Source organism: Xyrauchen texanus, chromosome 4, assembly GCF_025860055.1.
Source record: "Xyrauchen texanus isolate HMW12.3.18 chromosome 4, RBS_HiC_50CHRs, whole genome shotgun sequence".
Lineage (NCBI taxonomy): Eukaryota > Metazoa > Chordata > Actinopteri > Cypriniformes > Catostomidae > Xyrauchen > Xyrauchen texanus.
In genome coordinates, this window is record NC_068279.1 from 21,717,986 (window position 1) to 21,732,960 (window position 14,975).

The 14,975-nt window shown below is 37.1% G+C and overlaps 1 protein-coding gene across 1 annotated transcript in view; it reads left to right on the plus strand.

The window, feature by feature from the left end:
* Positions 1–14,975, plus strand: part of LOC127634110 (multiple epidermal growth factor-like domains protein 9) — a 126,037-nt gene that overhangs the window by 68,881 nt on the left and 42,181 nt on the right. Inside the window, exon 3 of the mRNA XM_052113518.1 lies at positions 6,260–6,396. Within this exon, the coding sequence (XP_051969478.1) occupies positions 6,260–6,396 (137 nt within the window). The remainder of the gene's footprint in view (positions 1–6,259; positions 6,397–14,975) is intronic.

Consider the following 14,975-nt stretch of genomic DNA (forward strand, 5'->3'; position numbering starts at 1 on the left):
TTTGCATTTACTTTTGCTGGTTAATGGTGTTTGCTTTCCATTGAACAAACAACCTTTGGCTCTTGCTTGTGGTCTGGAGGCTGTGGCTTGTTCCTTCAAGTCTGATGGCTAAACAGTTAAAAAAGATACAGTAAATGGCTAGGTAACACATTAAATGCACTGTTTTTGAGCTGTTTTTGAGCTGTTTTTTTTTTTTTGGTCAACGTCAATATTTTAGGTAAAATTTTTGGTTAAAAGCTTCTTAGGTCACAGTTTCTTTTAAGTTGTTCGCCATTTTAATACATTTAATTTTTATTTTTTATTTTAAATGGTCCTGCAGTGTGACAAAACAATTTTTATAAATACAAAAAACTAAATTTAGTCTCCCATTTAATATGAGGTCAATAATTGCAAAGCCATTAACAAAATGTAGTTTTAAAAAAAATTAAGATGGAGTACAACATGCCACCCCACAGGACATTTTAATGTCCAAAAGGAATTTTATGCCAGCTGCCCAAATGCTTCGCCTCACTTTAGGGGCAAGACAGCAACCCTTTTCAACAAACCTTTTCAAAGACGAACAGTTTGAATAAACTTGATTTCCAGAATTAATTCTGGGTATACTAATTGTTTTTCCTTGAAATAAGAGGTTACATTTTCTTATGCTTGATTCGTTTTCTCGTATTCACAAGCTAAAATCTCTGCACAAGACTCTCTTTTAAGAAAATGTCCCTGAAATATCCTAGTGAATGATGGCACATCTTAAATAAGCAAGCTGCTGTCATCCATTTGACTGTTACCCACAGTCATTATTTCCAACAACTGAAAGGGTTTTATTTTTTGGAAGGGTTTGTGGCAGGATAAAGGCAACAGCATTCAGTGATAAAGTTATTAATCTAGAACGACACCAGTGTCAATAATAGTGTCAGTGAGCAATGTAGGCAGCAGTCCATTTTACATCCAAGTAAATATAGAAATAGATCTTATTTAAGGTATTGAAGGAGAGCTGACTGATTGTTCATTGTATTTCTCTAATATAATTAAGTTAAAGTAGATCAGGAGATACCCTTATATTGCACCAGCCCATTATGGTCTGTCTGTAATGACCCAGGGGAGTTGTGTTTATTTTCTCAGTGCGAATAAAACCTTGTGTGTGTGTGTGAGGGTGAGAGGGAGGAGGAGAGAGAGAGACTGAAATTCATGACATCTTCAGCAGGTGCTGCTCTAAAGTTTTGTGGTAGTCATGCGTTTGAGCTCTTAGTTTTTATATTAATTTGTTTATTTGGGGTATTAATTGCCCAAGATTTAAGATGCTGCCATGAAAGAGCACTTGTTGATACTGAAAAGCTTGTTCAAAATATCTTTCTATCGTTTGTCTGCATTTAGATAGCTGTCAGCTCTCAGTACAGTGAGAGAATTCAGAAGTTTGAGAGAATTGTTCCAAACCACTTTGGATCTGTACTGTTTAAGTGGTACTAAAGGAGACTCTTATATTCAATTGTGATATTACACAATGTCAGAGTTTATTCTCATCAGACATGAAACAGAGTGCAGAGCACTCAGTAGGTTGAGAGAACTGCTTTAAAAACCTTTTGGATCTTACAGTTTAATTCAGAGATTGACATACCCAACTACTGCAGTAAAACTGGGTTATACATGAGAGGTTCCAAACCACCCAGGCCTCAAACCACTCTGCCCTTAAATAGTCTGGAAGGAAGTAGAAAAGTGCTAAAGCAATGACCACCAGATTCATAATCCACCCTTTCCCTGCATAGTGTGCATAAATGCCAGTTAATATAACTGACTGGCCTCACGCATATGGATTTCATTATAGCACATCCTTGAATGCTCTACATTAATTATTAGAATACTCAATGAAAATCACTGACAATGGTAGGAATGCTTACCTTGAAAAGATGGAGAACCTGCCAAGACAAAGGAGCTGATAGTGGTCAATATAAGTAGTGGAAGTGGGCTAAAGCACAGAACTGCTAAACAGAAGGTTGCCGGTTCTGTCCCCACAGCCACCACCATTGTGTCTTTGATCAAGGACACTTAACTCCAGATTGCTCTGGAGGGATTGTCCCTGGAATAAGTGCACTGTAATTCGCTTTGGATAAAAGCATCTGCCAAATGGAAAACGTAAACCTATGGAATCTGGAAATGCTTGCAACCCCTTTAGGATCAACGAGGCCCCTCGAAGTACCTGCAGGAGCAAAAAACCTGCACAGAGTGGTGAGGTTAGCTGAGCAGATCACCCAGTGTGCTTTTCCCAAACTTGAAGACATCTACACTGAAAGGAGCTGGACCAAGGCCAGGAAAATTGTTAATAATCCCAGTCACCCCAACAATGGCCTCTTTACACTGCTGCAGTCAGGGCAATGCTACTGCAGTCTCAGGGCCAACATGGAAAGTCACAATACACAATGGTAGACCAATAGACCAACAATTAACAGATAGTTTGATAAATGGAATGGATTACTGTGGACTGTCTGTTCAATGATGGTGAAACAAACAATATATTAAATATTACCATTAATACAACATATATTCACATTTTTAATCTGCCACAATGCATAAACTAGGGATGTGCACATTGACTAATTTCACTTTCGTTTAAACAGAAATTTTGTAACCGACAACTCTAAAAGCAAGAAACCCTCAGGACACAGGCAAAAAACATTGTGTACAGTACACACAATCAAGTTGAAAACCTTAATCTATTTTTCCAAAAGCCAAATCTGAAACGTTTAGTTGACGTCATTGACAACGTCGACATTAAAAAATTGTCGACAAAAATAGTTAGTTGTCAAATAGTCATTTGATCTCAACATCTTAACGTAACATGAGATCACATTACATTCTAATTATAACACGTGAGAGCAGCATGGCTGTTCGTGCCTGACTGAAGAGAGGAAGAATTACACAGCTCACAGTCCAGATGAACTCTAAAATTTCCAAATAGTTTCAGATGATGTAGATCACAAAGAAAGAAGGAATTATAATACAAAAATACAAAATTATTAAATTCAGAAGCACTCTCATTGTGGAATAAGCAGAGCAGGAGCTCTTTAAGGAAACACCCCGACATTGCATAATTTTATTTGTATTTTTTATCCCCATTTCTCCCAATTTGGAATGCCCAATTCCCACTACTTAGTAGGTTACTCACCTCAATCTGGGTGGCGGAGGACAAGTCTCAGTTGCCTCCACTTTTGAGACCATCAATCCATGCATCTTATCACGTGGCACGTCGTGCATGACACCGCGGAGACTCCGCATGTGGAGGCTCATGCTACTCTCCACGATCCACGCACAAATTACCATGCGCTCCATTGAGAGCGAGAACCCCTAATCGCGACCACGAGGAGGTTACCCCATGTGACTCTACCCTCGCTAGCAACCAGGCCAATTTGGTTGCTTAGGAGACCTGGCTGGAGTCACTCAGCACACCCTGTATTCGAACTCGCAACTCCAGGAGTGGTAGTCAGCGCCAATACTCGCTGAGCTACCCAGTAGAATTGTTATCTGAGAATGTTGAATATAATATTAAAAATACTAATATTTTAAAATATCTAAATATCACCTGAGAAGCAGCATATAAGATATTTAGACTTGCTTTTGGAGAATATATCTTGAATATAAGTATATTTTTTCTTTACTGCACTCACAGATGTATAACCAATTGAAAAAATACACTTATATACAAAATACACTTGTACTTAAGATACATTCTATTTAAGCAAGTCTAAATACCTTATATGTTGCTTTAAGTAAATGTTTTTTGAATTTGGACTATTTTAAATAGAAAACAAGTCAAAAACACTTGATAACAATAGGATTTTTTTTGCAGGACAGATAAGAGCAAATAATAGCCTGTTCTAAATGGAAATTATTAAGGAAAGCAGGGCTGTCGCCAGAGCATATCTGTATCTTATCGCTTATCTCATATCTCTTTTTTTAATGATATAAGATACAGAGATCGATCAAAACAATGTGCACACCACAATACAAGACAACCTAGCCCAGTAGAAATACATAACATTTTTATAATAATACATCTCAAAACACCATACAAACAAGATTTACAACAATCATTTAATGCTTGTCTTTTGTGGGGGATTGTTGCCCTGATGATTATAGTAGACTTTCACTGTAATAACAACAAGGTGATTTCTAGTCATCTGAGGTGTTGTTTTCATGGAAACCTCAACATTCTAACACCCTCAGTGTTAAATCTGAGGTTTTTAACAGGTTAGGTTTGCAGCCAGTGCAGTTCAGTAAAATATGATTCTGCATTTTTATTGTTTTCTCTCGGTCCAGTACAGTTTGACTCTGCACATATAGATGAGATAAGAGAAAGTAGTATCAAAATTACACCCAGCAGCTTTAAATAAATACTCATTTCAAAATTAGAATAAAGAAACATCTAAAGCTAAAATCCTAATTTAATTATGGCATTTGGGATGACAAACTTCCAGAATTTTGTTCCAAAACTTTAGAATGTTCCACATAAGAAGCGAGCTGCATAAATTCGTCTTCTCTCTCTCTCTGTATTCTTCATACAAAGTGGATGGGTTACAGTCATAGCTCAGTTCTCTCTAGACGTGATTGCAAGGTTATTGACTGATGCTTATAGCTCAAAGAGACTGGCTGAAAGACCTTTGAGATGCTCTTTCTAAGTAAAGAGGAACTGGAGAGGATCTGGCTTGCTTTATTATTATTTAACAGGGAAATGTACTTACATAATATTCTTGTCTGCAAATGTAAAATCATAATAATGATTCCAATGTTTGATATAAAATTCAAACTAACACATGTCTGGGTGTCCAACATTTTCCAAAAATATCTTCTGGGATGTCTTTTTTTTTTTTTTCTTAAAAGATTAGTCATTAGTTGGTGATCTGATGCAGACCATCAAAGACCTGATCACAATCTCATAAATGGAACCAGGAGTGAAATCTATGTAGATCAGGGAGAGATCTAAAATATGCAGTGTTGTGAGTCCAAGGTAAAGTGAGAAAATCTGCTCCAAAATAAGCTAAATAAATATGTTTATATAAACAATGATTCATAAAAACAGGGTTTTAAATCATGCCAGATGCAAATAGAATCATTGTTTTTAAACAGCTTTCCCTGAAAGCGCCATCCATCTTTCATTGGTCAAACTAGCAGGTAGACTCACCCATGATCTCATGCCATTGGTGGAGTCAATGTTGTTGAGTCTTGCTTGTCAGGATACTCAAACTAACGCTGCGGAATCTGAAAATCCCACAGAGTCATGGTACACTTTTCGAGGATATCAACTTGTCTCTGGGATAGGAGAAAGCGTATTAACATAAAAAAAAACTACACAGAGTTTTATAACCATGGCACCCCAAAGTGGAAATGCTCTGCATGAGAGATTAACATCTGATTACACACATTACACACTTGATTAATGCAGACAGATTATTTTTCTTCTGGGGGAGGCTTATGAAATCGTTAAAAAATCAGAATAAAAAAAAAATGTCTACAGCTAAAATCCTAATTTAATTATGTCATTTGGGATCACAAACAGGACGTACAGGGCACATGATGCTTAGTCCAGTGTAAACAAAATGCGTTTGGGTATTTGTTGTCCACATAAACCATGATCATTTCATATAATGTATTCCTAAATGTGACTAACTGTAATCATATTGTACAGTACATTACATATTTGCTCTGACAATGATTCAATTAGATTACGATTCTTTACTACTTGATGCAATGTATCATTATATGTTACATTTGGTAAAAAGGTTTCTTAAATTTGACAACGTGTCTGTCCAGGAGATTGTGGATCTGGATTTGGTAGCTAGATTTTTGGAGCTAAAAATAGGTAAAGATTTGTACTGTATTTTGGATTGGAGATGAACATTGGGTTTTATTGTTGTAATTATAATTAATTCTAAAAATGTGTCATTTCCGACCAAGCATTGTTTGGCAACATGCATCGATTGACGATCTGAATGTAGATTATTGTAGTAATCAATCAAGTAATCAATCCCCAGCAGTGTACCACATTATATCTAACAGAAGTTGCTTTAGCCTTGACAGAGCGGATCTAATAATGGGAGTAGCCATTCTGGCAGTTCAGAGGAAACCTGGTGTTTTGATGTGTAAAAAAGCTTTAACCTACAGTATGTCTTGCTTTTGAGGGATACTTCAAACTGTCCTTTTAAAACATTTAGTCTTTCTCTCTGTTTGTCTTTTAAAGTCTATCTAACTCCAACTATTTCTCTGTATTCTCTCACAGTTCAGGCATGTGTATGTGCAAGATGGGAGTGCACGGGGACAAGTGTGATGACTGCCACCCAGGCTTTTCGCACTTCAGCAGCACGGGATGTCAACCATGCCAGTGCAATAATCACAGCAGCTACTGCCACCCATCAGGTGAGTCACCCTAATCTACGCCTGATGCACAGAGACACAAATTGTCACACAACCCTTTGGATGGTAATTCTTGATTTTAAGATCCTTCATGTGCAGAAACTACACCTTAGCTAGCTAACTAATAAGTTATTTAGTTGACACTTTATCCCACTGATCAAACTGAGATTAAAAGAATGACCCAAAAATAATTATTCTCATAATTATTCTCTCACCCTTATGCCATCTCAAACTTGTATGAATTTCTTTCTTATGCAGAACACAATGGGGTCCAAAACTTCCAAGCTTCAAAAAGGACATAAAGTCAGCATAAAGATAATCCAAATGATTTAAGTGGTTTAATCCATGTCTTCTGAAGTGATACGATTACACTTTCTCGTACTTGATGCATGCGCAGAGCACTTGTAAATGGGCAGATTTCTCATCCAAGACCGATTGTATTGTTTCAGAAGACATGGATAAATCACTCAAGTCAAACGGATTGCCTTCATGTAATTTTTGGACATGGAATTTTTAGACCTCATTAACTTGAATGGATTAACTATATGTATGACAAAAACTTTGTTTGTGTTCCGCATAAGAAAGAAAGCCATATGAGTTTTAAATGGCATAAGGGTGAGTAAATGATAAGAAGATTATACATTTGGAGGTGAACTATTCATTTAAATGTCTTGTTCGAAGACAAAATGTCATAGTGTACAGATTAACGGGAAGTTGTGTTTTCCAGGCCTGGAAAAGTAATGGAAATATTCTATAGTGCATATACATTGTTCTAGTTGTGCTCTGCTCTAAAACATTATATCAGCAAGACATTACTACTGTACAGACTAGAGTAACGCTTGCTCACAGTGGTGTCGAATTTGTAAGCAAATCCTTCTATTGTGTCATTTATTTTCAATGACAGGTTTATAAATCAGTCTGAATAATTTGTTAGAGAATTTGAATCTGAAGTCGGAATCAAAATAATTCACCCCCCCTTGAGACTCACATTGTACATTGTAGATTCAAAAGTAAAAGCATTAGAAAAGGGATTAAAAGTGCATTGCAACAGTGGATCTTTATTATGAAAGAGGTTTTTTGCCAACTTCATCCAAAGCAGCAACCAAAGGCTGGTGTTGATGCTGACACCCGGGAGCCAAGTCATCACTCTGACTAAACAACCACACATAAGCACTTTTGTGCTGCTACATTTACTGACTGCACTGCAGAGCTTAAACCTAAACAGTATGTCTCACACCATACAGTACAAGCTCAAAGATCTCTGACACAGTACACACTGTCAGTGCTCCTCTCAGGATCTGTCTGTCTGTAAAGTGCCTTTCATATGAATTGCATCAGCGCTTCAACGCATCACTCAGCACAAGCATCATGCACCGCTTTAATCTCTAGATGAAAAGCACTGCCATGCATTATCGAATTTCATGATATGCTGTTGACGTTGGAACATACAACTCAATGCATACAGTATAGATACCCACAGAATCAATGTCTCTTGCATTGTTTTGATTTTAAATTGTCTAGTAATCATGGACTGGAAATATGTCATATTTTAATCGTGATAAAGGCTTGTACCGATTGGACACTAGATTTTGACATTTTATTCAGCTCCGTGTGAGTTCTGAACACTCGTTAGAGGGTGGAACCCTCGCGATGTGTCCAGTGGGGACATTTCACTCGGTTACACACTACAAACAAACATACAACAGTAAGAAAGGACCTCTAATAAAACAAATGCTGATGGGACTTGTGACAAAATTCAAGTTCTTTGCATCTTTTGTAAGTCAGCATTTTACCACATGGAGGGTCTGTTGATGCTCCGCTCAAATGTAACATAATTTCAACTTTGTACCTGTTGCCGCCGATGTTCTGAAGTGTCAGCTAATGATTACGTGACAATTCGGATGAATTATTTCCATCGGCAATACCAGAGCTAAAAGTAGAACAAGACGTGCTTTTCATATGGAGTTCAATGCGGCACTTGCTGCCCTGAAACAAATCATGTGCATTCCAAATACAAAGTGAAAAGACACTAATGTCTTTACCTAATTTAACCTAGTGACTGTAAATATTGTTGAGGATGAGGGTTAAAGAGATTTAATGCACGAATAGTAGTTCTATCAATCAGTCAACATCCCACTTATACTTCGGTAAATGTTTAATGTTACTTGTATTGGTTCTAGTTTAGTTAATTACTGTCTTTGTTCTGTGGAGGTTGATAATGTTAATAAAGCATTACTGTTAAACATTGTTTTGTTATATTGCATTCTTCCCAAAGAAGGAAATAAATGCATTTTGACAGGACATGAATATAGATTCAAATTTCACATTAAGACATTAATCGCAATTAACTATGAGAAATCATGAGATTAATCGTGATTAAACATTTTAATCTACTGACAGCTCTAATCAAATTTAATATAGTTTGAATTTGGAGTGTCATTTTACAATGCTTGCCAGGGGTAATGCTGCAACTTAACGAATTGCTCCTAAGAGTTCAGTGCATTGGGGAACTTTAAAGCCTTAAGAAAGAATTTCTCAAAGCTTGGACCATTTTCTCAGGCAGAGCATTCCATATCTGTTTCAGTCTTTTATGGAAAAGGCTTTATGAAAAGGCATTCTATTTAAAAAAAAAAAAAAAAAACTATTCAGCAGTAACTTTGCCAGCTTGATTTAATATTCAGTTTTGAATGTTACATACATGTTAAGTAACAACTTATTTTTATAATGATAATCTGAAACATAAGCTTGACAGCCCAAATTTCTAATTGTTTGATTTCTCAATTGATCTTTGAATGTCAGTTGTTGTTTTGTTTTTTGTTGTTGGTGTTGAATGTTCTTGTCAACATTCATCCTGCTCACCCTACTGGCCTTCTAAAAGCCAATAATATACGTACACAGACAAGCACAGAGAGCTTCCGATTTCTTTCTGTCATTTCGTCAGAAAGCACAGCAGGAGTCATATTGCCCCAACTAGTGCCTCAGACCAGTCTCATTACTCATGTATGCCCTTGGAATGAGTCAAATGGAAAGTGTTGCATTAGCACAATTTGAGCTGTTAAAGTGTACCAAGAGATCTCTAGGTGCAGATCTTCTGTTGCACTTTGTTCTGAACTTCTGTTGCACTTTGTTCTGAATCCTACAGCCAGCAAACGGGAAGAATTCCAGTCACACTGCACTAAGGGTCTGTAAACCACAGAGGTGGAAACTTTAGAGTCTGGTGCTGTTTCTCTTATAGTGGTGTCAGTGAGCTTGTGGTCATTGATGGAATCATGAAGTCTGACGTGTACAGAGAAATTCTGGATGCAAAATTTTAGAAATCTGTGAAGAAATAATTTAAGACGCATAAGTGGCACTTTCAATAGGATAACGATCCAATGCATGCCAGCCATCTATTGAAAGAATACTTTTCAATAAAAAAACTCCATAGAGCACCTAGGAGATGCAATGTAGAAGAACATGTCAGATTTTCGAGCTCTTGTGTGGATGAACGGAAAGCTTTGGTGGCTGAAACCTGGAGGAAGCTTTCACCACAGCTTTTACAAATACTTGTTTATTCTATGCGCAGATTTTGTCAATAAGTTCTGCAAACGAAAGGATTACAAACTAAAATGCTTTATTGAAGCCATTATCAAGTGTCCAAATAATTTTTGTATTAATTTTAAACAATATATCTGTTGTTTTATAATTTAAAATTAACAAGCTTATTTTTGTTAAATGTTCTGCTCAAAAAGTGTGCTTACCGTATTTTATATTTCTTTACAATAAATGCACATTGGTTTGATGTTTTGTTCTCAAATGGAATTCATGATCTTTTAAGTTCAGATTAAGTGTCCAAATATATTGTGGGCCCACTGTGTTTGTCCGTGCATATATATGTGTGTGTGTGTGCATATATATATACAGTATATATGCACACACACACTCACATATATATAGACTTTCTGCATCTGATCTATAGCAAGCTTTTAGTTCACGCAGTCTAACCTTAACCTTGTCTAGAAACAGTAAAACGGATCTACAATCAGACTCAAGGAACACCAACTCAATACAAACCATGATGTTATAAAGGGCCAACTGTTCTTGATGTCCTTTCTACATTGTTTCCTGTACCGTTAGTCTGTGGCAGGGTTGGGACCACTGCTGATTCTATTGCGCCACTGCAAAATAAATTATTTTTCACACGATTTTAGAGTTTGTGGTCTAAACTAAATGTATTGCAATAAAAAACTGGATAAATAAACTGCAAAATAATACAAAGGCTATAAATAGACGCATGTTATATTGTCTTTATTTGCTCCATGCAAAAACAAACAAACATGACCAGTGAAGTGTGAGCCAGTTGTTTTAATAAATTGGTAAAAAAAAAAAAATCCTTATGAACTCAAGTTTGAATCAATCTTAAAAATTACTCTATTAGCCTCTGACTCACTTACTGACTGAAAGTTAATATAACATACAGATTCTTGAGATAAGGGACAAAACATGTTCTTTATGTTAAAAATCTAAAAACATTACAATACAATTTTATTTTTATAGCACATTTAAAAACAACTTCCATTGACCAAAGTGCTTTCCCGAATAACACAATTCAAAGAAAGCATATAAGAAAACTTATAAGCAGGGCCGGCCCTGGCCAATTTGCTGCCCTAGGCAAGATTTCACCTGGTGCCCCTGGAATCACAGACAATTCCACCACTGATCATTGTGTTCATACACTCACTCAGAAACAAACTGTGCAGCTTTGTCTTGTTTTTTTTATTTTGAAAATATTTTGGAAACAAACACACACACAACTAAATTATAAATATAATATAAATACATTTATATTATAAGATTATTGCGGGGAAAAAAAATACAGAAACAAAAAGATACACAAAAAAATAAATAACTATACACAAACTGGAATGCAAAATGTAGCAAATGTTCTACAGCCTTACTCTCCTTGCCTTCCTAGCAGCAAAGTCATCTATGATATCATCATAAGACAGCTGTTGGGAGACCACATGATTTATGCTAATGACTGAAAGTCCACTGATACGTTCTTGAGCCATTGTAGATCTCAGGTAGTTTTTAATCAGTTTGAGCTTAGAGAAGCTCCTTTCAGCAGCAGCGACGGTAAAGAGTAGAGTGGCAGAGATTCTCAGAGCGACCCACATATTGGGGTAAATTTCCATCAGCTTCTTCTTGTGCAGGAAAGTCAGGAGCTCAATGTTTGTCATGTTTTTTGATGGCAGATGTGGAAAGTTTTGCATTTCCAATACAAGTTCCCTGCCATCAATATCTGGCTGTCCATCATGACTTAAAGCTGTGCTCAGGGTCTGACAGTGCTCTACCAACTCTTCTTTGGACATGTTGGGAAAGTTGAGGAGCACTCCAAATTTAACAACAATAATATCTTAATAAAAACCTAAAGTAATATTGATCAAACTATATATCATTTGAAACCTCATGTTTGTTTTCATGCCAAGAGTTCAAAAGATAACACCAATTCAATTTTATGAGGAAAAAAAGGTCTGAAAATGTTTTAAATATAAAGAAAGATATTATGGATTCTCGATTTGTGATGTGGTTATGAGCTATAACGCACATATGTGCTCTTTTATGCATTTATTAGAGGTTGAATTCAAATCAAATACTAAATACTACAATTAAACACACAAACAGCAAGAATAATTACATCTGGTATTCATGCACAAAACTGTATTGAGCACTTCTCTAGCATACATACAGTAGTTACATTTTCAAAAAATTAGTTTTGAAAGTGTTTGTTTTCCAGTAACAGTTAGATGGTAGCAATGTCCTACTAACTACACATTACTAATTTAGCCAATTCAAATAAAAATACCATAAAATAGTGCACAAGTTCAACTAACTGTCATGATAAGCTATTTCAAATTAGCAAACGTTACTAGCATCGATCGTCAAACTAACTGCTAACTTATGCATAATGCAACATAGATAAACAAATACATCACATTCATTACCTCTATCTTTATCCCGTTTTTCTTCCTCTTCTCTTCTTTTTTTCTTCCCTGGGCACCAGAGGGCTTCGGTCTTTTGACATAATGATAATTTATCTGTGAATTCGGCCATCCGTCACAATATCAAACAGGTAATGGATGTCTTTAAGTGCAGCAGGGCGTAGGGGAGATTGATACGTCACTCGGACCGGGTGGATCAGGAAAGCAAAGTAGTTATATTTTTGTGGATGATCGCTTTTTATATATATATATATATATATATATATATATATATATATATATATATATAAGATCAGATTAAAAAAATAAAAACATTTTTATATATATATATATATATATATATATAAAAAGTATTTTTTGTTTTTTTTAATCTGTAGTATTAAAAAATAAAAACTCCTTTGGACGCTCAGGCGCCCCAAGGGGTGGGCGGCGCCCCTAGCATTTGCCTATTCCGCCTATGCCACGGGCCGGCCCTGCTTATAAGACATATAATAACATGAAATCAAAAACATAAGACAAAAGACTCATCAACACCATTGTTATTGCTCTGATTCAAATGCCAAATAAAAAAAAAATAAAAAAAGGTTGTAAGACTACATTTAAAAGTCACTATAGTTGATGAGGATCTAATAGTTAAAAGAAGACAGTTCCAAAGTTTGGGAGCAACAACAGAGAAGGCATGATCACCTTTAGATTTAAATCGTGAACAGGGGACAAACAGTAGCATTTGACTGGAATACCTCAGAGGTCTTGAAGTCTGATGGGGACAGATAAGATACACAATGTATTGTGGAGCTGAACCATGCAGTGCCTTAAAAATAAATAACACCTTAAACTCAATTCTGTATTGAATTGGTAACCAGTGGAGAGATGCCAGCACTGGTGTAGTATGTTCCCTCTTTTTATTACCAGTCATAAGCCTTGTAGCTGCATTCTTTACCAGTTGCAGGCAGGACAGACGGTACTGTGAAATTCCCATATACAGTAAATGCATAAAGATTCCAGATCTTTAACAGATAAAATAGATTTCAGTTTAGATTTACCACTCAGTTGAAAGGAGCTACCTTTTACAACACTGTTTATTTGGTTATAATATGTCAAGGCTGGGTCAAAGGTTACACCAAGACTTTTAACATGGTCAGACACATTCATTGAAATAGAAGTTAATCTGTTCTTGATCTCATTGGTGGAAGTAGGAGAACCAAAAACAATATATTCTGTCTTATCATTATTAAGCTGGAGAAAGATTCTCGCCAACCACAACTTATTTAATTTAATTTAATTTCAAGTTTGACATGGCAGGATATTGAAGCACAAAAAAAAGAACAGAAACAGTTACTTTTCCTGAATGTGACCTGAACGTTGTTCCATTTACAACCTGAAATGTGTCAAACATAACACATAATCATGCATCATAACGACTCGGTTACTAACGTAACCTCGGTTCCCTGAGAGGAGGAAACGAGTATTGCGTAAGTAGCTTACGCTATGGGAAAACTCCGTTTCTCGAGAAATATTGAAGTCTTTATGTAAAACGCATTGCAGCTGCACAGCAGACAGCAATGAGCCGAGGCAGCTCGGTCATTGGCTGTGCTGCAGCAACTTGCTCGAACCAATGACGGGCGACTCTGAACGCTGCGACCAATGGGCGCGTGCCAGGCCACGCGCTCAGAGCCCGCCAAGATGGCCGTGGCTTAGGGCTATATATTAGGCGCCCCGTCATGCGAGTTCTTTAGGTTCAATCGACTGAAGTGAACTGACCAAGCACTAGCACGGCAGCTTACGCAATACTCCTTCCCTCCTCTCAGGGAACCGAGTTTACGTTAGTAACCGAGTCGTTCCCTATCGAGAGGTCTCTCCTATTGCGTAAGTAGCTTACGCTATGGGAACGCCATGCAAAACGCCGTGCGTGCTGACTTCGGTCTATAAAGCCAGAGGCAGATGCCTGAGCCTTAAAGCAAAGTGATTATTCCACGTGCCGGCCAACGGCGAGCTACGTAATGGGATAGTATAGAGCGCCTTCCAAGGTGGTTCATGGTGGGGTGCTCATAGTACAAACACAAGCACATATCTTATGTACTGAGTTTTTTATGTACTGATATGCATAAAAAATCCTTTAAGTCAGTCAGAGACGGACCTATAAGGGAGGAGATAATGCTCAGCATATACATACTCCAGTCCATTCTATAGTCAGGCTGATAGAATGTTGGAATGCAATGAGGGGACCTGTAGGTTATAAAACCTGATAAATGTCGAAGGTGAGGCCCAGCCTGCCGCTGCACAAATATCTTCAATGGGTATCCCACTCGACCACGCCCACGAGGAGGCCATGCTCCTCGTAGAGTGAGCTCTGACGCCTAAGGGGCATTGAAGGCCCTTGACTTCATAAGCCAGCGCTATAGCATCCACTATCCAGTGCGATATTCTTTGCTTTGAAACTGCGAGACATTTAGTGCGGCCGCCAAAGCATACGAATAATTGTTCCGTCTGTCTGAACAGGGCAAAACGTTCCAAATATACTCTGAGCACCCTGACCGGGCAGAGTAAATTAGCATCGCTTTCGTCTGCTGGGGACGATAGCGCTGCCAGAGATATCACCTG